Source organism: Cyanistes caeruleus, chromosome Z (genome assembly GCF_971803275.1).
Source record: "Cyanistes caeruleus chromosome Z, bCyaCae1.hap1.1, whole genome shotgun sequence".
Classification (NCBI taxonomy): Eukaryota; Metazoa; Chordata; class Aves; order Passeriformes; family Paridae; genus Cyanistes; species Cyanistes caeruleus.
Genome location: NC_141732.1, coordinates 46,501,547 through 46,528,041, shown reverse-complemented (window position 1 = coordinate 46,528,041; position 26,495 = coordinate 46,501,547). Strand labels below are relative to the sequence as shown.

At 34.0% G+C, this 26,495-nt stretch overlaps 1 protein-coding gene across 5 annotated transcripts in view; it reads left to right on the top strand.

Moving 5' to 3' along the window:
* The window catches only part of VPS13A (vacuolar protein sorting 13 homolog A), a 112,559-nt gene that overhangs the window by 64,543 nt on the left and 21,521 nt on the right, over nucleotides 1-26,495 (top strand). For 4 of the 5 annotated variants that reach the window (XR_015281028.1, XM_086869255.1, XM_086869258.1 and 1 more), the window contains 21 exons: nucleotides 1,337-1,693; nucleotides 2,431-2,532; nucleotides 3,871-4,029; nucleotides 4,147-4,408; nucleotides 5,285-5,445; nucleotides 6,522-6,625; nucleotides 7,878-8,175; nucleotides 9,327-9,722; nucleotides 10,565-10,669; nucleotides 10,762-10,908; nucleotides 15,390-15,518; nucleotides 16,218-16,351; nucleotides 17,841-17,970; nucleotides 18,326-18,561; nucleotides 20,650-20,803; nucleotides 21,656-21,802; nucleotides 22,356-22,437; nucleotides 23,689-23,758; nucleotides 24,351-24,456; nucleotides 24,878-24,991; nucleotides 26,263-26,408. Coding sequence is in view for 4 of the 5 variants with exons in the window: in XM_086869255.1 (XP_086725381.1) it covers nucleotides 1,337-1,693; nucleotides 2,431-2,532; nucleotides 3,871-4,029; nucleotides 4,147-4,408; nucleotides 5,285-5,445; nucleotides 6,522-6,625; nucleotides 7,878-8,175; nucleotides 9,327-9,722; nucleotides 10,565-10,669; nucleotides 10,762-10,908; nucleotides 15,390-15,518; nucleotides 16,218-16,351; nucleotides 17,841-17,970; nucleotides 18,326-18,561; nucleotides 20,650-20,803; nucleotides 21,656-21,802; nucleotides 22,356-22,437; nucleotides 23,689-23,758; nucleotides 24,351-24,456; nucleotides 24,878-24,991; nucleotides 26,263-26,408 (3,539 nt within the window). In the remaining variant the exon portion in view is untranslated. Of the gene's footprint in view, nucleotides 1-1,336; nucleotides 1,694-2,430; nucleotides 2,533-3,870; nucleotides 4,030-4,146; nucleotides 4,409-5,284; nucleotides 5,446-6,521; nucleotides 6,626-7,877; nucleotides 8,176-9,326; nucleotides 9,723-10,564; nucleotides 10,670-10,761; nucleotides 10,909-14,359; nucleotides 14,399-15,389; nucleotides 15,519-16,217; nucleotides 16,352-17,840; nucleotides 17,971-18,325; nucleotides 18,562-20,649; nucleotides 20,804-21,655; nucleotides 21,803-22,355; nucleotides 22,438-23,688; nucleotides 23,759-24,350; nucleotides 24,457-24,877; nucleotides 24,992-26,262; nucleotides 26,409-26,495 lie in introns of all 5 variants that reach the window. The other variant, XM_086869257.1, reaches the window with a different exon arrangement.

Here is a 26,495-nt window from a genome sequence, read left to right as displayed (position 1 = left end):
AGAACACCAGAATAAACTTTCAGAAAACCCCCTTATCTTCCACATCTTAACTATTTCTCTGTACACATGACAACATAGAGACAAATAACTTTAGAACTTTGGTGGTTAAGAACAGTCTCAATTCTTGTTACAGTCTTTTCATCAGTCTTTGTAGAGAAACAGAAGTCTCTTTCTGTTAACTTACGGAGTTTCTCATGAGAAAACTATTTTTTGTCATAGTTTTCTATTTTTCTAATGCCAGCTGCCCGGAAATCTGTCATTAGATCTTCTCCTCCCATCTCACATCTCTCCGAGGTGTGTATGGGTCACTGAGCTTAGGGATTTTATTTTTAAGGATAAGTCATTCAAAGGCAGAAGTCTTCTTCATCTGTCTCTGTGAGCTTTCTTGGAAAACAGTTTTCTCTTTGCCCCCCAAAGCTTCAAAATCTTCACTCTACTCAACTCCAGCAACTCACAGTATCACAAGTACTCTCTCTCTTTTGCTCAAAACTTACACTTTGAATACTTTGTTCCTCCCAACACTCATCATGAATTAAAGGAGTCTTTTTATACTATTATTGTCCATCTCCATAGCTTTAACAGAAAGATATTTCAGCTGTAAAGCATCTCCTCATTCTCTCTTTCTTATTCAAACTTAACTCTTTTCTTCACTGTTTTTGGTTCTATGATGTCTTCTCTATGTTGATTGTCTCTCTCTCTGTCTTTCTGAGAAAAGGAGTAATCTGTATGTTTATCCAGGTAGTAAAAGAATTAAAAGCTTTTGGAAAACTGCAAGAGTTCATGGTGTTAAGTTTCAGTCTAGCAGCAAAAACTGAAAACCAAGCTCAGCTGACCAGCGCTGCTTCTCTTCCCCCTCCCCCCCCTCCACCCCGCGGCCTTGTCGGCCTGGAGAGGGGGGGGAAGGAGGCCGAGACAGAGCCTGCTACCTTGTCAGAAGCCGGAAACCAAAGAGGGCAAGAGAATTCTGTCTGTACTTCTTAAGGGGGTGTTTACAAGTTGAATTCACTTTTTAATGGTCAGATCTGCTGTCAATTCTTGGAAATGACCGATAATTGGTCAGAAGGAAAAACTCCCATCAGCCACCAGCAGCTTCAACTTCCCCTCTTTCTAAGCTGTCTTAAAGGTAAAGCTACCCCATGACAGGAAATAAGGCAGGGGTGGCAAATCTGAAAAGACTGAACTATTGCTTTTGGAAGGGGAAGTATATTTGAATGAGAGTCCTGTAGAAAATGGAAGTGTTTTCTTTTTGTAACATACTTGTTATACTTTTGTGTCTGAAACTAGCTGTTTCTGTGCTAGAATCTCATTTGCAGTTATTCCAATTTCTTTTCTGTAGGTTTCACCAATCATCATAAACACAGTAATTACTATTACATCAGCTCTTTATCAAACTACAGAAGCAACAAAAGAAGAGATTAGTCAAATTCCGCCTGATTTGTGGAATAAGAAAGATATAAAAAACCTGAAAATGTGGTTTCTAGAAGAGACTAATGAAAATGAAGATAAAAATCCAAACACAGAACTGGTTCCCACAGGAGAGTCATTGAAAATTAATATAGAATCTGTTTTTCTAACACTTGAAGCTGGGGTTGGGCACAGAACAGTGCCAATGCTTTTAGCCAAGTCCTCATTTACTGGAGAAGTCAAGAACTGGAGTACTCTAATCAACCTGCATTCTCGTCTTGAGCTAGAGGTGAGGAATCTTACAAAAAGGAACAGTTGTTTCCCTAGGATGCTAAGCCTTATTGTCTAAATTTTACATACATGTTATTTAGACAATAAAAGAAAACCCATATATTTGATGACTAAACTACAGATATGTGTTGTGGGAACATGATGGGAATGATGGGTTAAGATAGCTAAATTAAAATGAAAATCTGATGCATCAGATGTAATGTTAATTAATGGCACAGTAATTGGTGTTATGCAGCCTCAAATTTGCACTCTTTGACTCCTAAAGACCTGTTGCATTAGTGTTAAGTGTTGGAATGGCAATTGGCTAAAATATCTAATAATCTTCAGTTAATATTACAGTAGAATATGTGTTGTTTCTAAAGAATACAGTGTGGTACAAATTTTGTTCATAAAACATCCAAACTGATTCACATTTGGAAATTAATGACAAAAGTCAGTGATTGTTATAGTTAGATTCTTCCTTATTTATAGATCTTGTGAATTACAGTGCACCTACCATTTAAGCCAAAATCATATTTTAGTGGCACAATTTTTACCATTTTCTTGGAACTGGGACTTTGCAGTAGAGATTGCTTCATTTTTTTCTCTAATGCATTTGTTTAATCTTATGGTAGTAGCTGAAAGTGCAATCTGATTATGAATCTTTTAGATTACCAAAATAATTAATATACTTGTAAATCAGAATTTGTTATTTAAGTTTTTCTAAATTCCTAACTGATTCCTGGATTTTGATAGGTACATTATTTTAATGAGATGTTTGGTGTGTGGGAGCCTTTGCTTGAACCTCTAGAAGTTGAGAAGACTGACTTATTCAAGCCATGGACTCTTGAAATCAAGGTATGGTTTCCAAAGCTGAAATCAAATATCACATTACAATACCTTAGAAAAAAACAAATGCTCTTCACCTTTAATTTCTGAGACTGATCTAACGATTTTGTTCTTTCTTGTTGGTTACTGAGAGTTTTTTTCCAAAATAGTAAATGAAACCAGTTGTTCTACAAGGAAAGATCTAGACTCACAGATCTCTTAAATACTGTTTTTCAGGTGGCAAATTTTTATTCTAGTTGCACAGGGTTATCAAAACAGCTTTATATCAGCTTGTCCTATTAGGCCATATGCTGGTGATGTGTTCAGTGACTTTGGAAAGACAAGCCACTGCACTGGTTCCACAGTAGTATGTGTTGCAGAATTGTGTTGGAAAAACTGATAGCTGTTGAGTAGCCCGAAGAGTATTGTGGGAGTAGTGCTCTTAGCACTTCATTTTCATCTTTCATGGAAATAGACTAGGTTCTGTTCTCAAACTAGGTAAGATGTTATCAAAGGATGGGAGGTACCTTTTGTTTGTCTTCTTTCTGTCTTAACTGTTTCATTTCATTGTTACCTGACTTTTTTTCGAAACTGTTCAAGTATTTTTAGCCTGAGAAGTTGCTCAGAATTGAAGACCCACCCTTTTCCTAGGACTGCCATCAGAAACTTTCGGCAATAATAGCCTCAGAAGGATAAAGACTAAGTTACTGAAGTTAAGAAACTGCAAATTTAAAATACCCCCAACAATTTTCCAGAAAGGTACAAGACATAATAACAAAGAGAGGTAGAAGATAGTGAGTCAAACCTCATGTCTTCTCATCTCGATATGAAATAAAAAATTTAGAAATACATCATTTCCAAAAGTTTTGAAGGCTACAGAATATATTCCATCAGGGGTTTTTTTTTATTTTTTTCTTTCAGCCAAATGAAAAAAAAATAGATATTTGATTTGGAAACACACAACGACTAAATTTGGCGACTGTTTTAACACTAGGAAGTCAATTATGTGTAACATTTTACACATTAACTTGAGTTAATTTACATTTAACTCAAGAGGTTAAGATGAATGTTTTCACACAATATTTATTGAATATGTTAGTATATATTTTCTTTACTTTTGAATAAAATCATAAATTCAGCTACTGTTACTGGAATTTCATTGACTTCCTGAATATATAATTAGTCTCTTGTCTTATTCTCTCCCTCTTTCATTTTTATTTGAGAATAAAAACTTAAACAAAAACGACAAAAAAGAAAACTCTGTCAGGACATAGAAATAGGAAAAGGAGACAATAGTGAGTCTTAAGGTGAAGCTTTCTTCTACAGAAAGAGTGGTCAGATAAGAACTCTTTAAACATCTCCTTTCAGATGAAGAAGGCTAAAAAAGCACTGTTTGAATCAGATGATGAAGAAGAAGAGAACTACAAAGTTCCAGAATATAAAACAGTAATAAATGTTTCCTCAAAAGACCAGCTGAACATTACACTGTCCAAGCTAGGACTGCAAATGTTGAGTAACTTGGGCACGGTAAGAAAGATTCCTTAACTATGCAGTGTAAGAATTGCCTGATGAATACTTGCAGAGATCATCTTGGTGAAGTCTTACCAGTATGTTTATGTTTTTTATTGCTTCTTTGCTTTCTAGGCATTTGCTGAAGCAGCTAGTCAAACTTCAGACATCTTCAAAAAAGACCGAGCACCATTTGTAGTAATAAATTCTTTAGGAGTTCCTATCACAGTCTCGCCTAGTGATTCCTTTAGTGTCCTTAATGTTGAATTTGGAGCAAAAATATTTCATTTAGAAGACAAAGAGAGTTTAAATATGGAATTTGTCAGAACTAGAAATGAGAGTGACCAGTTCACAGCAATGACAACCCTGTGTAGCAAGAGATTTTACATTCAGATCTGTAAGTTCCAAAGTTCATGTATCTTCTGTTTTTGTAAATATTTATCATGCTTAATACAGTGTCTTGTACAAGTCAATTAATTTTGGAGGACAACGTAACATGAAAGGAATGTCTCTTTGAATTCTAGATGCATGGCAGTATTTGGAATCCTGCTTTAGCCTTTACAGCTGAAAATGATATATTTCATACTTCTTAATTTTTGCAGTATAGGTTTTCTACTGCAATAAACTATTTATGTAATAATCTTTATTGTAGTCAGATATTTGTTTGCATTTATATGTTATTACAGAACTCAGCTGCTCAAAATAATTTGTTTTAGAATTGAGTACTGTATATATGTGTGTTTACAGAATTTATTCTTGAGAGAAATGTTTTTAAGAAAAGATGGTTTTAAATAATTTTAAACAAACCATAGTTAAAGCCAAAATTAACATTTAACTATTTTTAGTGGTGTATGTTTACAGTTTGAATTGATTTATTGTAGCAATTGGCAGTTTTTCAAACTTGACCATATGATATATTAATTGAGTTGCTTTTACAATATAAGATCTGTACTCTGTTAATAAGCCTTTATGTCCTGTAAGCTTTTCCTGTGAGGCACTAATTCTATTTGCAGTAGCAAAACCCGCTTAAATATTTGAGTGATGGACAAATTTACTCTTTTCCTTGTGGCAAGAAAAGAATCTTTGCTGTTTCCTTAGTAACACTGTAAGAGCAGAATATAAAGAGTGCTGCTTGTACTTTTTCATCCAGTGGGCAGTTTTTTTATTATTAGATTGAATGACACGGAAAATTCTACTGAATGCACATTTTTGTCTTTCAACTCTTTCTTTGTGCTCCTTTTGAGTGTTTCATGTCTCATCTTGCACATTCTAGGTCCTCATAATCATTCTGCTGTGGAGAAGATTCCATTGACTAAAGTGGGTCGATGTACTTACAAAGTGAGACACGAGGAATCAGGCGTTGAGAGGTCAATTGTCAGTCAAATTGACACGGTTGAAGGAAGCAAGATGATAACTATACGTTCCCCTGTTCAGGTCATTATATACCCATACATTTAATTTTTTAATGACTGAAAATAATCCTGTCATCTTTAAATAAACATGAAAAAACAGATTTTAAAAAGTTACCTGAATGGTCCATATAACTTTGCTTTGTGTTTAATTTTTCAAGAATAAAAAGCATTTTCAAAGTGACAGATGGGTTGGATGCAGGTGGACATCAATCAGATTTTGGATCAGGATCATTCATTAGTAATGTTAACTAATACTGCCTCTAATTTTGGTCTTGAACGATTTGCTTAGTATGTAGTCATCAAATTTCTTTTAATCTTACCTTGGTTCCACAAGTTATCCTTCAGTCAGGTTATTTAATTTTATTCATCCTGTACCATTGATATGTTATTTTCAAATTCAGTACGGTGTCATTTGAAAAGTGAGACCTTCAAGTGTATATGTCTTTTGTTTGAATAGTATTTTTGATAGATATTGTATGGTTTATAACTACAGTGAGGAATCAGATATTACAGTTCACTATATCTCTATCTCTTACAGAGGTAGTGTTCATGTTACATTTCAGTTAGTTTTTTTTTGCTCAAAGTGCTTTATGATTTGATTAATAAGAAAATTTACTGTTGGATTATTTTCTGCATTTTTTTCCTAAGAGCTAATTAATGCCATTCAATTAACCACATAATAAATAAAAAAGAATGTTTGCAAGAAAACTATGTGCCCCAGGATGGACATTTATGACTTAACCTTAAACTTCTGACTTCCTCTATACTTTCACTATGGATTTTTGAACCTTGTATTTATTATATTTTTAGGAGACCAATGTTTGGAATGTCACCATATAGTTGAGATTTGCTTGTCTTTGGTTTTTCAAAATCTTGTGTTTCTCCTTAAAAAGCATTTAATAAACAAAATATAGCATTAAACTGCACAACCAGATAATTTAAAAATATTTGCTCTTTTAGAGACAGTTCTTCTGAAATACTGAATAGTATATGGGCAAGATGAAAAACAAGACTTCTCATTCTTGCTTTATTAAGCTGAAAATACTTTGTCTTTACAGTTTTTCCTAATATGTGTTGTTGCATTTTTATTTTACGTAGATAAGGAATCACTTTTCAATCCCATTAAATGTTTTTGAGGAAGGAAGATGTTTAGGGACTGCTTCACCAGCAAATGAATTCAACATACCCTTTTCCTCTTACAGGTACTTTATTATATTTTTCTTCTATAGTCGAATACATTTATACATTTTTAATTATTGTATCCATACAATTATGCAAAAAAATTGTTTACCTTTGCTACTTAATACTTAAATAATACTGTGCTGTGTTTGTTGGGTAGGATCTTCTCAGGGCATGTAGTCTGTGTTAAACAGAGTACTATTTCATTGTTGAATTTGAAGTATTTTGAAATCCATTTTTATGAACAAGTTAAATTATCTAAGCTACTTTAAAAATCTGAGCTCAGGTACTTCTGGAACTTGTAATTTACGTGATACACTTCTTAGTGGGTGGTGTTTGGTGAATTAGTGCAGCATTTTTTTTTTCCCTGAAAAGCCTTCTTTTGATTTTTTGATTGTGAAGTAACAGATTAAAAGCTATACACTTAAACTCTTTCAAAGATGTAAAAAAAGATTCATCAACCTTAGAAAAAGTTGGCATATAGCATAGCTATGCTATTATCACATTCAAGCTAATAACAAAACTGCAATGAGTTTGAATGTACATTTTAGCTGAACTGTCACCAAGTTTTAGGTAGGTAGGTTTGCTTTGATCGATTTTTTTATGGTTGCAGAGACTTCCTTCTTCTGTTTTCTCCCAAACACTCATCTCATTTTTTACAGCGAAAACTTTGCATCTTCTTCATTACTTATGTTTTACTGTAGATTCATTAATTCATTGTTACTTCTAACCACCTGTATAAGATTTAGTGATGTTCCAATTGTGTAGATGAGTTCCACTACACAGTCAGGAAATGTGTTTAAAAAAAATCTTCATTCAGAAGCAAGTGTATTAAATTCAAGCCATTGCCTTATAAAAGCCATGTGTTTAAATAATCCATGAACTAACTTGATGATTTATGTGACTGAAAAGAGGGGCACTTTCTGCATGTTTTAGGAGTAAGTTGTTGATCCAGACCTTTAGCTTAGAACAGGAGCAGAGTAGCACATGTAAGGAAATTTGGTAGTTTCTTCCTAAGAATCTCCAATTACCCTTTCTTTGTAAGGGAAGCATGTGGAGGTATGGAACAAAAAACCCCAACTGTTACAAGAGTATGAAATTTTGGGATCCAGTCCATAATTTGATTCCTCTTTTAATCAAGATAAAGGCAGGCAGTGAACTACTGCTAGAAATCTTCATAAATACAAATATTAAAATGTCCCTGTTGCACAGTACTTTTTTATAATTGCAGCATTCAGTCAAATGTTAAGTGTCTAAAAATGTTTTCATTTACAGATCCGTACTGAGTTTGCAACCACTAGCCAGTGAAAACGGAGTGGGTGGAGAGTATGATATGTGTGAAGGAATTACATTTGATGAAATTATGAAAAATGTTGATGGTTTATTACAAAGGAAATGCCAGTCTGTGAGGTCAACTAACCACTCACTTATCATCAATATTGTTCCTGTAAAAGATTCATTGACAACTTCATTAAGTGCAGAAGATGAATGGGATTTTCCATATGTTGTTCATTTATGGCCTTCTGTTCTTCTCCGCAATCTTCTTCCTTACCAAATAACTTATTCCGTGGAGGTAATTACATAATGCTTGAATTCTAGTGATGTTTCCCACTTACATTGTGAAAGCTAGTTGAAATGAGACTGGAGTGAAGGGGTTCTGGTGGAGTATTTGTGAAGCAAGTTCACAGATCAGGGCGAGTCTTAAATAGTCAAAGTCTGTATTTCCAGAATTGAAATATTATCATAGAATGTGAGATGTGCTGTTAATGAAGCCATACTTTAGATATATATGCGAAGTGAAGCTTAACACTGTACAAGGTGGGTCCTGTGAGGGTCACTCAGTTGTTCAAGAGCAACTTGAGCCTTATTAAATAGTGCAGCATTTTCTGCGAAGACTGCCTCAAGTGGATGACCCTATTGTTAGCATTTTATGTACAGTCACTGACTTTCAGCAGTAGCTTTTAACATGCTTTGAACAAGTTCTCACAGACCTGCCTTTTTTCCAGGTTTTGGCTTGAATTTCAGTCTATTGCCAGACTTCAGATTCCTTCCTGATGAAATTAAACAATTAGGTGCACTTTGACTGTTAATAGGTATTCTTTCCAGTGTCAGATGAGAGACAGTCTTGCGTAAAAGATCTATAACATGCAGTGTAGACATTGATTCCTCAGCACTGTATGTTTCATTCCATGGCTCTGGTATAATTGTATCCCACTCCTTATTGATGTTGCTTAGGATAATAGAAATACAGTTGGGAGACAGATTTTTTTCAGATGGTCTTAATATTAGTATTTGAACTCAAATAATAGAATCTAAATAGTAAAACTTCATCACAAAGAAACAATTACTGGGGCTGTAGCTTGTACCAAATGTTTGGAAGTAATAAGCTCTGTATAAACTTTTACAAGTTTAAATTTAATGAAGAAAATGCTGTGTTGAGGAAATTTGTCATTTAAGAATATTTGTGTGTTTGAACTTGGTGATAGATGGGCTTTTTGATGTTGAATATTGATGACCATGCACTTAGGTTCTCTTTGCAAATTGTCGTTTTAAGGTAGACATTTATGAAAGTAACATAGTTAAATAGTACAAAAGGTATTTCAAAATTATGCCTAAATAGCTTGCATCTTAATTTTTAAAGCTAGCTAAAAAATAAAAGTTGATATGAATTTTGTGTGTGACCATGTAAATGTATCCTGTTTGGTATCTGCTTGTCTTTCTAAGGGAAATGGGAACAAATATGACACTCTACAAGAAGGATGTTCAGCCCAGATTCATAATGCAGTCTTGGACCAAACAAAACTAGATTTGCAGTTGCTTAACTATCTTGATCAAAACTGGAGAACCGAGTACCAGATAAAAAGCAATGTCCCTGATATCAGCTTCACCACATTTCACTGTGTCACAGAGCTGGATAAGACTGAACTGGATATTGCTGTTCATGTGACCTACACAACTGGGCAGATGATAATAGCAATTCACAGTCCTTACTGGATGGTGAATAAAACTGGTCGAATGTTACAGTACAAAGCGGATGGTATTCACCGCAAGCATCCTCCAGATTACAAAAAACCCCTCCTTTTTTCTTTCCAGCCTAAAAACTTCCGTCAAAATAACAAGGTATTGTATTTTGCAAACCTGACATCTCTGTACTCCCTCATGTTGTTGTATGAAAGCATTTTTATATTTTAAAATGTATTTACTGTATTTAAATTCTATGCTCTGTAAAGGGCATGAAACTAATATCTCTGTCTAAAAACAGTGTTCTAAATAAGCGTGTTGTCAAATATGCTTGAGATAGGAAATTTACATTACCAGAGGTGTTGTTAAGGAAGATATCCTCGCTTGAAAGAAGTTCACTGAGAAGTGTTTTCTAAATAAAAAAAATCCTTTTACTTTTTAACTGCATTAATAAAGGTTCTTATTCCAAATAAGACATAGAAATTGTGTAGAATATGTAAAGCTGTGGCATTTGAGCAATGAATGCTACTTGAAAAACTAGTACTTGAAATGGTGGTTGATAGATTGATTCTGGGTTAATAGAATGCTAAGGATTCTAGGTTATGGCTAAGGTTCACCATATGGATTTCCTGATTTTTTTTAATACTGAATGATACTGATGGATGTATATGAGAGAGATTACAAGAATGCATTGATTTAATTGAAATTTTAATTACAATATTTTTTAAACAATCTTTATGTGATTGCTTCCTTTGGAATATCTTATACTTAAAATGCTTATTCCACATGGTTTATAACTAAACATGGTAGAAAATATATTTGTGAGATGATACTGGCAGTTGTTATGTCTTGACTTTTTAACAGAAACACCAGTATTTACATTTATGTTTATGTATATGTTATATGTTTATGTATATGTATATGTTACTTTATATATCTATAACTTTAAATGTTTTCAGTGAATTGTAAATAGAAAATTAATTCAGGGGACTTCTTCACAGGTGCAGCTTAGGGTAACTGACAGTGAACTGTCTGATCAGTTTTCTCTGGACACTGTTGGAAGTCATGGTTCTGTAAAATGCAAGAGTCATAAAAAGGAATATCAAGTGAGTTAAATTTATCTTTCAGATTCATTATTTTCAGGAGATATAAATGGGGTTAAAAAAGTGTACTTAAAATAATCTCTTTCTGTTCACAGGTTGGTGTCACCATACACAATAGCAGTTTCAATATTACTAGAATTGTAACCTTCACTCCATTTTTTATGATTTCAAATAGAAGCAAATACACTTTGGAGGTAGCTGAAGAAGGCAAGGAAAAGTGGATTCCCATTGTTTTGCAACAGGTAAACTTATAATGGAACCTCTTCCAAGTTGTGCCTCTTAAGGGAAAAAAACTGGTTTGAACACTCACTAATGGAAAACATGAACCATATCCGGTATTCTGTGACAATGCCTGACTACACCATGCTTTTTCAACCAATGATCTGTGTCCTTTGCCATTTCTCAGTATTGCATTCGGACATACTGTTAAGATGACTTACATTGTACTTGGAATTTTTTATTCTATCACCTTGTGTCATAAATAGTATGAGAAAAAGACCTCTACTATATTATATTATTGTTGTATTATCTCTCTGCAGTGGCATAGGAGCTTCTGCTCATTTTAGCAGTGGTATGTGGTAGAATATTTTGGCTGACCTGCTATGCATGAAGCCACTGTGGTATGTGAAGAAATTCCCTAGTGTGGATCAGTTCAGAGAGATCCAAGTGGTTCTTCTGGATCTAGTTTCACTTCTACTTCTAAGTGCTCAATGCATACTTCCTAGAAAGGGATCCCTCAGGCCGCGTGGTGTGTAAATGGGTTTAGGGCTTTTGTCTATGCTGCAGAGACTGTTGCAGACTGGGTATGCACCTTGTCTGTTTGCACTGCAGTACCACACAATTATGTCTTGTATGTGTGTTGAGTCTTGGGGCCATCATGCCTTCCTGCAGAACATGTAGGAAAAGCAGCACTTGTTTGGGGTAGTGTTGGAGGTTTCTTAAAGCTGGAAGTGATCTGTAGTGCCTTCTGGGAAGAGTGAAATCCTTCCCCTTACCCCTTGACAAGAGCATTATCCAAAACAGAGTTTAGCCTAACAAATAGTGTGGTTGAAGGCCCAGTTAATTTCCTGTAGAATCCTAAAAGTGCAGGACTGTTAGGCTTGGAAAAGATTTCTAAGATAATGTATCAAGTCCAACCACAAATCTGGCTCTACTTAAATAAGTCACCACAAAAAGAGATCCCCAAATGCCACATCCACAGATCTTTTGAACAGTTCCAGTAATGGTGATTCCACCACTTCCCTGGGCAGTCTGTTCTAATGACAGACTTCCCTTTGGTGAAGAAATTTTTCCTCAGCCACTTTAAATGTCCTCTGGTGCAATCTGAGGCTGCTTCCTTTGGTCCTGATGCTTGGAGACCACCCCCCACTTTGCTACATCCTCCTTTCAGGCAAGTAGTAGAGAGTGGTAAGGTGACCTCTGAGCCTCCTTTTCTCCAGACAAAACAGTCCAAGCTCCCGCAGCCTCTACTCTACTCCTAGGACTTGTGCTCCAGACCCTTAAGCAGGTCCATTGCCTTTCTTTGGACACACTCCACCTCAGTATCAGCATCGTAAATATTCCAATTGATTACTAAAAATGTTTGCAAACCAAATTGTAAAAGTTCAAATAATATATTCAATGAGATTCCTAATCAGATCTTTCTATTACTTTTTTGTTACCTTCAGTACACGCTCCTTAGTTGAGTATATTATCTTTAATGATACAGTCATTAAAGATGTGCCATTTAAATAGCATTATTTCAATTACTGAAATTGGTATTTTGTTCCATTGTGATTTTTGTTAAGGATGCATAAAGATGTTTAGATCTTTAGATGTTCAGTTAGTTCAGCTTCCCATTTTTTTATAATTTTCAAAAAAAGTTTCTTTGCTTTTACTCAACACTGGACTTAAGACAGTGACATAACCTTGCATGTTTGTTCTGTTTGCTAATATTCTTTTGTTCCTCTGAACCAAACTTTTGCTTGGCCTTACATAGTTCTTGAGATTTTTGCATTTCTCATCGAGTTTATTGATAAAGGTCTGAAATTACTATATCACTATAATAGTGTATGTGTAGTGATATGGACAATTTCATATCTAATTTCTTGCTCTTAGGAAATGTGATCAGATGGTAATATTTCTTGTTTTGCGGCTTATATTTGATATATCTTTGCTATTAGAATAAGCCAAAATATTTACAGAAAGTTCTGCAATTTCTGCAAAAACTACTCAGAGGTAATAATTTTGAAAGTTAAAGTATATTCTGTATATATCATCTCTAGGTTTCCCATGTTGGCTGTTTTATTTGTGTGCCTACAGGATTTTCTAGTTTGTCCCACAAATGTCAATGTTTCTTAGATGTTTCATAATTGTATTGATTAATCTTAGTCTTCTTTTGGTAATAAAGTATCCATGGAAGACTTGTGGATCTTAGGATCACTCCTAAAAACTTTTAAAAGGCTAGATATCACAATTTACCAAATAGAGCAGAAGAATCTGAATCATCAGAAGAATCTGAATCCCCTTCTAAAGCCTGCTTTCACATTGTGTCAATATTTTCCCCTTTGACAGGCAGTCTCTAAAAATCCATGTTGTGACAACTTGGTCTACCAGGGTTGTTCTTTTGTGGTTCAGTTGCCTTATCCAATGTGCTTTTCATCTCTTCTAACTGTAGGTAGTGTCAAGCCTCTACTGGTCTATCTCTGTTCTTAATCCAGAGCAATTTCCAGGAGCAAGTTTCCATCTGATCCTGCTGCTGGGATGGGGAGTTCGGCTATTCTTCTAGTCTAGATTTTTTTTTTAACTAATGATTGTGATTTTTTTTTTGAGTATTTCTCACATAACTCTTACATTAGGTTGATTTTCAAAAAATGAAGTAGCTTGCTGAAATGTTAATGAATATTTTGGCTTGCTTCTTTCTTCCAATATTCTATTTTTTGTCATTTTAAGTAAGTCAGAGACTTTCCTGCTGAGTTTATTTTTTAAATTGACTCTTCTTTCTTAGTGACAAATAACTTGTCTTTTCAGGAAAAAAAAGCAATTCTTGTGTAAACTAATCTTCTCTGAGACATCATCCCTCTCCAGAAAGTAGTAAATACATCAGAAATATGCATCACTATTTCTAGAAAAATCCATTGATCTTCCAAAATTACAACAGAATTTGATGGACAGTGATTAGTGTGCAGTGGCTTGCTAAGGACATCCTTTTAATTATGTGTAGTGCAAGGCTGTTGATCAACAGATATCCTTAGAGAAAGAAGACATTGCTGATGGCTGCTCATAAGACTGCTGCTAAATATAAATTGAAGATCCCACTGTGGAAGCAAAATTGTATAAATGTAACATCCAGTGAAGCACTTAACCAAATGTGTGGTAAAAGGCTTGAAAACAACATCATTATGTGACACAATCTGTGGCTAAAGTCTACTGCAAAAAATTTAAAATTCTCCATAGTTGATTCTGTAATGTCTTGTTTAGCCAATCCTGTTTACTTATTTGGTTTGGGTTTTAAACTTCCATTTACTATTGACTGATTCTCCTTTAATTTCCTCTGGGCTCAATTAACTCCACATTGAGAATTACATGCTGTGTTTTATTATGGTTTACAACACAATTTAAATTTCCTTTGTCTGTGGGATACATGTTGATGTAAATAACACCTTCAATCTTACAGTTTAACTATATTTTTTTCCTTTGTCTTCCTGCTTCCTGTGGTGTGAGAAACAATGGGAAAGGGAACTTAGTGGCATGGTAAGTTAGTGAACCAGTCTTTCACCACTGAAGAATTGATTCCAGAATCCAGATGCAATTAAATATGGATATCTCATTTCTTAAACTATGTTAGAGAGAGAGAAAAATGGTTCTAAAATTTTGGATGCTGCATGTCAACAGTTTGAAATACAGGAAAGATGGTGTGTCTAAAAAGACTGGCTGTTCATAGCTGAGAGTTACTGTTAGTCATAGCTCGTTCTTGTGACAGGACTCAATTAGTAAGAGACTTTTCATTAGTTACAATTAAAACTTCTGTCTTCTCTGTCTCCTGGTTGTCTCCATTTAGCAAGTAAACTCTTGAAGAGAGATTGTCTTTGAGATTTTAAAATCCATAATGGTTATGATTTCAGTTGTGAATGTGAGTAGCAGAATGTGCTCTCTGATTAAGCTGCCTGATGTTTTCATGTTGTGTTTTTTATAGCCATGTACATATGTGGGTATAGGTACTTCTAAATATATGTGAAACACTTTTAAAAGGACTGCAAGATGTCTTGTGTACTCAAATTACTCTGGTGTGGTGTTTATGCTAATATTATGTTTTGTCATTCCTTGTCACTGTAAGATTGATTTGAAATTATACTTCTTTGGAAAAAGTCAACTAATGGAAGAACAGTTTCATCTTTTTTATTTTACCAAGATTGGAATTTTCTATGTTATAGCTATTTTATACTCTGGATTTAGGTACTTCATTCATTTTAAATGTACTTTTTATTGTGAATATGAAGTCTTACTTTTTCCACTTTAGCTTCTTAACTCCTCACTTTCTTCACTGTAGTCTGAATTATTTCTTGACTTCCTTCCAGTTTATTATATTCAGGTAAGTAATAACTTACAGGTTTTTTTAATAGGGTTTCTGATGCTAATTGATAAAATTTTGGATGGAATTTAGTAGATGAGTTTTGGACTATGTGAATGTCATTTAACACCTCATTTGTATTATTACTCTGAAATTTCTATTTTTCTTTTCTAGTGTATTCCCTTTTGGCCTGAAAATGATGCCAACAAACTGCTTGTTAGAGTTGAAAATTCTGATCTCCCTCCAAAGAAGATAAATTTTGATCAGCAAGAAAGCTGTCTTTTACTGCATTTGGACAATAAGGTAACAAATTGCCTTCCATATTTAGATGTTAGGTAAAACAGCATAAATCACTTTTTTTATTTTTATTCTCAAAACTTTGTTTTCCCATGAAATCAAGTATTGCAAAACCCTAGCAGAGGAAAAGATTGTTTATACAAATACATTCTCATACTCTCTTTTTCGTGTGTGTATAAACAGATGTAAGTAGGTATTCTGTTTTAAGCACTCCTCTGGGGAGCGGTTCTACAGGAGCTAAAATACAGCTTGTTTTGCAAGTATTCTTTGTGAGAAGTACTAATATTAATTTTAAACTACCACTGAGTTGCTCTGAAAAGTAACTTTGCACTAAATTTACTTGCATTTATGTTGCAGATAGTCTCATCTAGCAGTAGTTTTTAAGTAGGTGAATGGTTTTTGAGCTATAATGTTCTTGAGGGCATGAATGTGTATGCTTGTAATAAGGAAGGTTATTCTGCTACCAGTCTGACTTTTCACAGCATGGAACTCCTGCTGTGAAAAGTTTTAATTACCAAGTGTAATACCTGCTATCTAGTATTTAGATCAAGGAAATATTTTGAAGATATAGAAAAACAGCTATTTTTATTACATGATAGTTTCGTCTTATGATGAGAGGAAAAGCTTTCAAAATATTTAAATTATATTTGCTTTGCTGAAAATTCATTCTGCTGTTACTTACTTTATAATTTTTACAACTGATAGCTTGGAGGAATTGCAGTGGATGTTAATCTGACTGAACATTCTACGGTGATTACCTTTTCTAATTACCATGATGGTGCAGCTCCATTTCTGTTGATTAATCATACCAAAGAGGAAATTATTGAGTACGGACAAAGGTATGTATGAAGAGGTTTAGTTTGGATGTTGGCATGAAGACATGTGAACTGTAATTTTGTAGTTTGTATACTGTAAGCATGCATTCTCTAAAGAAGCCTGCTTTAAAGAAATGGCTCTCAAATTTTGTCAGAGCACCCAAAAATCTCTTGCTTGGTAAATTGAAGACAATGAGTTGTTAGCAATGTTATATAGTGCTAGGTAGTTCTACAAATGAGCTGTTTTGTGGTGTCTTTTTATATGAATTTTGTGGCCTTGTGACATCTACATTCCTGATGAGGGGCAGTGGATGTAGTTTTCTCAAATTGTGCAGTGCTGACTGTGCAGAATAATTAAGGAAGGAGCTATAGATGAAATCATGGATTAAAGTTATGTGAGATGTGAGGGGGTGAGAGGTAGTTATGTAAATTTTGTCAAGCTAGGATGAAACTAAGATAATTTTAACAAATATTAGTTTTCTGCACAGAGTGAATATTTACTTCTGCACTTGCACACAGTTACTCTGTTCTCTACCTGTAATCACTTTGTAATACTTTGCCATTGTATGCAGATACTGTGCAATGCTGAGAAGTGTATACCTGCAGCATTCTACTTTTTTCTACTCTTTTTTCCCTTCAGTCAGTCAGAGCAATGTAGTGTAAAGATTTTTACTTGGAGGGTGTAAGAGTTGCTAGTCAAATCCTGTTTGCTTCCTATTTGCTTGAAGAATGATTGTTTGATTTGTTTTTTCTCTGTGAAGATTAGTAACTTTTATCTTTTCAGATGAATTGTGGGCATTCATCGTGCTAATTTAATTAGAACAGAGTACAGTATTTTGAGAGGAAGGGCCGATCATTTAATCCAACTGCCTGACCACCAGGTCTTATCAAAAGTTTAAGCATGTTATTAAGAGTATTGTCCAAGTCAAGGGCAGGGGCATCTCCTGTCTCTCAAGAAAGCCTATTCCAGTGTTTTGAAATGAAGTCTTCCTAGTGTCCAGTCTGAACCTCCCCTGGCACAGCGTGGATGCAAGGGAATGGTTCAAATCACTGGATCCCAGCAAGCAGAGATCAGCATCTGTGCACTTCCTCTCCTGGGGTAGCCTCCTTTCAGAGAGCTGTTGAAGACAATTCTGCAAGTTTTTAACTGTGTGTGAGGGGGAATGGTATTTAAAACACATTTGTCTGAAAATGTTCATCACAAGGGGGTAAAGAAAATAAGTACTAGTGTATATACTTCATATATATGCCTATTTTAAAGTACACTTTTTTGTATTTAAGTATGTATTTATATAAAATGCATATAAAAGTATGTATTTTAAATCTTCATTCTTATTACTGAGAATGTTCTGAGAATGTTTTTGTGCATGTTTTTTCATGCATAATGTTGGTTTTTGTTCTATTTTCATTACTTGAAAATATAATCAGTGTTCTTGTTGAAATGCTAGAATGCAAAGGTCACCAACACAAAATATTCACTGATATTTTTAAATTTGAAATTACTTTGTTCTAGCTCCCTCAGTGAATTGGAAGACTGCCTTCAGCCAAATAAGGCAGTGTTGTATACTTGGGCAGACCCAACAGGATCTAGGAAATTGAAATGGCGATGTGGAAATAGAACTGAGGAAATTTCCCCAAAAGAGGTATGTTTTTTTATCAACACCTCATTTTAATGAAGTCTACTTTTATATTTATATTCCATTCATCAGTGTATGCATTAAATTTTGTATTTAATGAGTATGATCAGCAGTCTCATATATGAGTTCCAGTCACAGAATGGTAACAATGCTTTGTTTGCCAGAGCTTGTGCCAGTAAGCAGTCTTCAGCTGAATAGTGTCTGTGTGTGTGGTGAGAGGCTGTCAGAAGGCTTTGTCATTACTTTTTTCCCCTGTACCTTAAAATATGTCTTCCATTGCTGTGTCGCTAAGACTCCAGCATTTTTTTGTGAAATAGAATGATTAATAGAGTTGTAAAAACTTTTCCTGTCTTGTTTATAGGACAAGATGGAAATACTCAGTGTGGATTCTAGAAAAGCGGTCTATTTAATGTCGTTTTATGAAGGTTTGCAGCGTATTGTCCTCATCACTGAAGACGAGAATGTATTTAAATTGACATATGAAAGCGTAAAAGCAGAACTAGCAGAACAAGAAATTGTTCTGTCTTTGCAAGATGTTGGAATTTCATTGGTTAATAATTACACAAAACAGGAGGTGTCCTACATTGGAATTACAAGGTAACTTACTTTGTGTGGAACAATCTAAAATGTTTAGCTTCAGGTACTTTCACTCCGTGAATTTCATTTTGGCTTGTGCTGAAAGAGCAAAAAGAGGTCTGGGTTAATAATATCAAACCCAGTCACTATATTTTCTGGCTGTCAAGAGATATGTTTTCACTGTGTTTTGTAATGCATATGCTAACTGTGTTTAGATGCATGTGATTTTGGAACATATATTTGTAATTCTGTGTGGCAGACTTCCTTGAACAGAAAATACTTCCTGTCCATGTAGTTTGAGAAGTGATAATAGAGTTTTTTAAGAAGTACAGTCTGTAAATAGTTTGTGGCAGTGGGTTTTGTTGTCTTCACTACAGAAACAGCTGAATTCTGCATTGGAAATTTTGATGCAAAAGCTTGTAGGTCCCTTTATTTTGGTTGATTAATTTTGGTTGATTAATTATGGTGATCCAGGGCCTTACTGCTTGGATGTCCTACTATAACATTTCAAAGGGAAGTAGAAAAGAAATTGTGTAATACTTCAGAAATGTGTGCCATCATATATTTGGACAGGAGCTCTTTGCAATCATCAAGGGACTCTTGAATATAATTGCCATAATCCACACACTTGTTTTTATTCACATTTATGAGGTTGACAGAGTGAGAATTGTTTTTATCTTGATTAGTCCTTTGCACTCTACTAAAAAACAAACAAGTGTGAACTTTTCATACACATAGGCTTCACTTAATCACATCCATCATTTACTAAGAAAATTCCAGTCCTTGCCCTCACCTGAGAAACTGTGCTCTGGTATTTAGACAATGGAAACACTCCATTAAATGTGGCAGGTAATTGCCAAGATTCACAGTAGTATTGAGATTTCACTGAATTGGTTTTTCTTTGAAAGCAGTCATCCATAGTCATTAGTCTAGAAGTGCTTATAGTAAGTTTTGTTTTCTTGTCAAGCCCTGTTGAGGTGTTAAACTTCTTGAAAATGGATGGCCATACTGATGAAATTGGCTTCTTTTTTTTAGGAGCAGCAAAAAACCCCACAACCCAAAAACAAAACCAGAAAAAGTGGAAAGAAAAAAAAAAAGGGGGAAACTCTCAGCAATCAAGATAGTAATCATTTTTGTAGTTGTTTTTTTATTGTTTTGAGCTTCAGCTAACCTTTTTTTTCCTACCATTAATATGTCTCAACACAGACACAGATATAGCTAAAAGAGGTTAGGTGGTTGTGTCTGGAAAGCTACATATTTGTAGGCAATAGTTTATATGCTTTTTATATGCTTTTTATATGCTTTTTATAAAAGTTTATATACATGTAAGTTTATATACATAATTTATGGGCTATAATTTATGGAAACAAGTACCTTCTGCCTGCCTGATGGTGTTGGTTTGTGCCCTATTTTGTGCTTTATGTTTGACTATAAGGTGAAATCAGACACAGAGTTTCTCACAGAAGCAGTGGGAAAAAGTCAAATGCCCTTTAAGGTTGATGAATTATTTGCATTAATAAAACTGAGGGACAGAAGAAAGGATACATTTCAAAAAAACCAAACAGAAACAAACCTAAAATTCTCACCATGAAATCAGTAGAGGAAGCATGTAAAAGAAAATCAACACTTACTGGGTTTAGATGGAAAGACTAAATAAATAAGCTGTCAAAAATAAGATGCAAAAATAAATGCAGGAGGCATTTTGTCTTGACTTGAACATTTTAATTTCTAGTAAATTTAAAATGCCAAAATAAATGCAAGACTATAAGCAGAAAACATCATTGAGATTGTAGAACAATGGATGGCAGTACTGTTGAAATTGAGCTTCCTTGAGTATCGCTACATAACCATTTTCATCAAAGTGGGGATTTATACACAGGCTTGTTAATTTTTTTTTTCCCCATCATATTGGAGAGACTGGCTTCTGCTTAGTGGCAAGAGGGCAGTGCATGATTCGGGTGGCTTATTTGCTACAGTAGTGCTTGATGTTGTGGTTTCTCATTCCCTAGTTACAACCTGTTAAAAGTCACACTAAAGTAGGTGTGGTTTTGAAAACTTGTTTTCAAAAAGCTAATCCTTCTCTTTTGGTTCTTTGTTTTGCTTTCAAAGTTCTGATGTGGTGTGGGAGACAAAACCCAAGAAGAAGTCAAGATGGAGACCAATGAGTGTTAAGCAAATTGAAAAATTAGAACAAGAATTCAGAGATTACAATGAGCTAAGTCCTTCAGAAAATAAGATCATTGAGTTGGAATCTAATGTTTTGGTAATACTGATAGCTCTCTAATTCTATTGCTTATGTGTATGCACAAGAAAGAGATAATATATCAATTTTGCTGTCTTTGATAAAACTTACGGTGAAATTTGAGATTATTGATTTACCTACTCCATTTGAAAACATTTCTTTACCTCTGTATTAAAAAAAATGCAGGAAAAAATCCATAAACTTTTGATATCTTGGTACAGACTTTTTGTTAGTGCCTGGAGGTGTAACATTTTTGTAGGTGGTAGTGCTAAATATGTGTTAAACTCCAGTAAGGAAGCTTTGCATTTGGTTCATATATTGTATCAGTAAATGTGTTAGCAGTTTGGGGTTGGTTTGTTTGTTTTAGCCTGAAATCCAATATTTTTAAAACGGCTTATTGTGGAATGATTTAGCTGTCATTCAGTCCCGTAAAACTGAAAAAGAAATTGCAGATGGAATGTAGAGGCACATTATGCTCCAAATGCTCGGTCCTTGTTAATGGATAAATTCTAGACACTCCTTAGAAATGTGCTGTAGGTAAATAAACATTGGATAGCTAAATGATCAAATTTTTATTTCAGTCGTAGTCCATTACACTGTGCAGCTTTTCCTCTAGATAGCTATGTATTAAATGACAGTAACCCCCAAATAAAGCACTATTTTGTAGTTTCATTTCTATTGAAATTTATGGGCAAAATTTGTTTGCTTTAAATAAAGGAAAATTATGGCATCTAACGTAAAAGCTGCAGAACTTTTACTGCTGAGGTTTACAATATTTGTGAATATTGTAAATTTTAAAGTATATTATATAAAGCAGTATTTTAGAACATACTTGACATAGAACTCAACATACCAAATTTTCTTTAATAATAGGTATGTTTAACTCCTAATGGAGTGAACATGAAGATTCAACAGCCAAATGAGATTCCTATCAGAAGAAATTATCTGCCAGCTTTGAAAGTGGAGTACAGTTCCTCTGCACATCAGAAGTCTTTCAGAATTCAAATTTACAGGATACAGGTGAGTCATATCGAAAAGTAGTTGTTATTTATTCAGAAAGAACATTTATGGAAACTTGGGTTCATTTCTAGAATTGGAATTGGATTTCTCATGTTCTCAATTGTAATCATTGGCTTTTACATCAGTGCTTCTCAGTCTTTGAAAATACTACTTAAGTACTTCTTGGAAAAAAAGGAAGACAACTATGACTGTTCTGAAAGAAATACTTGGCATTCATCTTACTTGCTTTTTCTTGGAGCATTTCTGTTTATCAAGCAAAAAGAGAGGTTAAATTTCTTGTTTTGCTATGCTCAAGATTTTCAAAACAAATCCTTTGCAAAAGTTTTGTGGACCATTTATTAGTACCAATTTGAAGAAACATTTCTAAATTATTAGAATTGGATTATTAGATTTTGAAAATCAATACATTTTAAATACAGTAGTGGCTTTTTTCTGCTTTTGTATTGGTGGAAGGCCACAGGTAATGATCATATCGGACTTTGTCCTGATTTTAAAATATTTCACTATTGAAAAGCTAATGTGCTGCACCTTGTCCTGTCCTTACCCCTACTAGATACAAAACCAGATTCCTGGAGCCATATTTCCCTTTGTGTTCTACCCTATTAAACCTCCAAAGTCCATCACCTTGGATTCAGGTTTGTTCTAGTTTAACATAATCCTTCCTTTTAAAACAGTAAGATAACTTGCTTGTACCGAAGTTAACCATCACTTTCATCAGGTGAAGTCTGCATGACTTTTCTGACTACAGATAGTACACATAATAATGGTAGAAGTACCATATAGGTACCTGTACAAAGAAGATACACAGAAAACCATTTCAACATTTAACAGTTTATAGAAAAGAGGAAAACATCTTTTATTTGTCATTATCATACCTTTTAAGAGCATCTTTTTGGCACATTACTAAGTTGATTTTGGCAACATATAACATCAAACTTATATAAGCTTAAAAGGAGGTTTTCAGTTCAGGCCACCACTAAAATTTAATGCTGGCTAATATATGAGAAGACTTGGCTGTTCATAAGATGAGTCTTGTTAATTTTGATGGTAGTGAATCTGTTGCACTTTTTCTGTGCTACTTGCATTTGGAGTTTTGGGGCAGTGAGGGGACTTACTTGCCATCCTTAGTCTCCCACTATTTTCCTACTGCTCCAGTGTCATGGAATTAATGACCTAGTAACCTGTCTGAAGTAATCTTAACTAGTAAGAAAAGAAATGTGCCTAAGCTAAAAGTTGTTAAATGAGGCACCATTTATAAGCTCTCCAGATGGTAAATTATATTTTGTATGGTTTATGTATGCTTTCTCCATTGCTTGGAGCATAGAGCTCAATATCATTATACTGTGTGATGAACTGGAGTCTTTTATTAATTTTTTCGTGCGAAAGTCACTTGGAAAATCTAAGTAATATCAAAAGAATTCATGTTGAGACAAAGAATACTGTTTGCAATTTTATTCAGAAGCTAGTAGGATGTCATGTGTTCATTCTAAATATGACTGATTTTAAGCTACAGTGCATGAATCTGCAGAATTCTTTTTTGTTTAATTTACAGTTTTGTATCAGCCACTGGAAAATTTAATTCCATGATTAAGTAAATGATATAAATCTAATATTATATCAATATTAATTTGCTTTTAAATGAAAATGGCACATTTCCAATTAAATATCATTTTGATGTTCCATTTCATCCATGTCTTCCTATTACTTTCTGTTCCTGCTCTTTTCCCTGTCTTAGCTGTTCGCCAGTCATATCCATTATGTAATCCTGTTGTGCAGGATTAAGAAAACCCTGAATGTATATGACATTTTCATAAAAAAACTTACAAAGTCTTACATATATCATGTAACAATCTGTGCTGATCTCTTTCTATTTGACAACTTCATAGCACCAAAACCATTTACTGATGTCAGTATTGTCATGAGAACTGCTGGACACTCACAGATATCTCATATTAAGTAAGTATTTTGACATGTTCCATCTCAGTTACTATTGGATATATTTAATCAAGCTTTAAAATTAATATTATTATAGAGACAAACATAATGAAAGGTAATATTAACACAAACTCAGTCTTGGAAACTCAGAGCATTTTAACAGAGATGAAAGCTGTGTCCTTTATTATCCACATAATTGAAGAGTAAAGCAAGGATTTTTAGATGTCTTTTTAATTCATATTTTTAGTCATCTTTATTTAGAAAAAATGTATATACTGTTGTTATATACAGTGTTAAATGCTGCTATGTATTTAAAATTCTTCTGATTACTTGGAAATGTGTTTATCTTAAGTGGGAAGCCTTCTTTTCATCAGCAGTGATGAATCCCTCAAAAAAAAACCACAAAAAAAATGAAAGAAGAAAACCAACAACAAAATACAAACACACACACAAAACAACCACCCAAAACCCCAAAACAAAAACCCACAGCAAAAAAACCCCACCAAAACCAGTACCTGAAGTTGTGTAAGTGGTCTAAATACTCTATACTAAGCTTTAACTGTTAAACATTTTTGTAGAACACCTTAATAATTACTTTTTGTTTCATGTGTAGGTATTTTAAGGTTCTGATTCAAGAGATGGATCTCAGATTAGATCTTGGCTTCCTGTATGCAATTGGTGAATTCTTTACCCAGACTGATGTGCCAAGTGACCAAGAGGTAGAAACCTTTAGTTGTTTGAAGATGTTGTAAGTTTGTAGTTGTAAGAAGATTCTAAATTTTGAACTATTCAACTTGTATTTGAAAAAAAATTAAAAATTATTTTCTAGGTCCACATCAATGATTAATTTCTGTGTATCTGGGAATAATATGAAGCTATGAGGTTTTTAATTACTGTTGGCTGAAACAGTGACTCCTTCCTTTATGCTCTTCTTGTATGCTATGCAAAGAAGTCTTTAAACCTTACGGTATAGGGACAATGAGAGGAGTTTGAACATAGGAGGAGATAATTATTTATTGTATCAGTGAAATTTGTATTATAATTATTTATTATAATTAGTTTATTGTATCAGTGAAAAATGACTAGTAGTTTTAAGTACTCTAAATTTTGAAGTGATATCTTTTTCAAATACATTTACAGCTACAACTTTTCAAAAAGGATGTTGAATCTCTTCAAGAAGAACTAATGAGTGTGTCATCAATGGATACATCACAAATCAGCTTGTATGAATACTTTCATATCTCTCCAATTAAGGTATTCCTTTTTCAGATTACAGACTGAGTTTGCTCTCTGAAAATTTTTGGAGTGCGGGATAGTAGGCTCTGGAAATAAAGATTGAAACAGCTGATTGAAAAAAAAGGTGCCAAGAAAGTATTTCCATTGTTACCACTAACTTACTATTGCATTCCTATGGCTTTCCTTATGACTAATTTTTTTTTTTTTTTCATTTTATTATTTAAGAGTTCCTTGCAAAATGCTCTGGTTTATGTGCACACAGTGTATTATGGATTGGAGAATGACATAATTTCTAAAAAAACCATACGTAACCAGGGTAGGAGATTAGTGTGTAGCTGACATTATTACAACTGTAATAGGAATTCAAGGTCTCTGTAACAGTTCTTAAGAGAGTCTCTCATCTATCCATGGGAAGTAGATCAAAGAATGATTTGAGTTTCACCTTTTGGCAGTATCTTGTGAGATGTTAGAAATTATATTTGACAAGGAAAATTGCGGGGAGGAAATAGGAGGGAATAAATGGGCTTGAGGTTTTAGTGAAAGATTAGTTGTCTTTAATCATTATGTGTTGAATGATAATGATTCTGCAAGGTGAGCTGTGTATCACTGAAATGTCGTGTAGTTACGCTCTTCTATAGCATAATGAATGTCGTGTGATACTGTCTTCAGAGAATCAGAAATAGGCATAACTTCCTTTAATCTGAAAACTGCTGGATAGATTTGTACTGTTTTGTGCTATGAAAGCCATTTGAGCAATTTTCCTCAATGTTGTTCTGTTCTGATTTCTTTGAAACAAATGCCTTGGTTATTTCAGGTAGGTGTACAGGTAGGATTTATGTGTGTATTTGGCACCTGCAAAACTGGTATTAGTAATTATTTGTTATCAAGCTTTTGTTACATTCTTGCTTGGACAATGTACTTTGTTGTCATTTCTGTCTGCTTTGATTTTGGGTATAAATTAGAGAAACTAAATGTTATAAAAATGAGTTAATAATCTAAATTATAGCTAAAAGAATCCAGAAACCTTTTATGAAAACATAAGTAAGCAGTTTCAAGTTCTTGTTTTCTTAAGGGTAGTTCAGATTCTTCACTTTGGCTTTAAATGTCAGTGGGCTTTTTTTTGGCCTACATTGTGTATTTGTATATTCTGTTACAAAGTCAGACTGGTTTCAGTCAGACTGAAAATGTCTTAACTCAATTTTTAAATCATCGAAAAAATTATAAAGATAGAAATACCATGTATCTAACAACTAACCATGTTATTTCCCAATCTCATTTTTATCCCTCAGTTACACTTGAGCTTTTCACTCAGTACGGGTGGAGAAGATAGTAACAAAGAAGAGAGAAAGAATGAATTGATACCATTTCAGTCCTTGAATCTCCTGCTGAAGAGTATAGGGGCCACCCTTACAGATGTACAAGATATTGTCTTTAAGTAGGTTAAAAATATGAATGTAAAAAGCACTCTCAAAGTTTATATCATTATTACATCTGTTAGGCTTTACTTCATTCTGCATAGTAA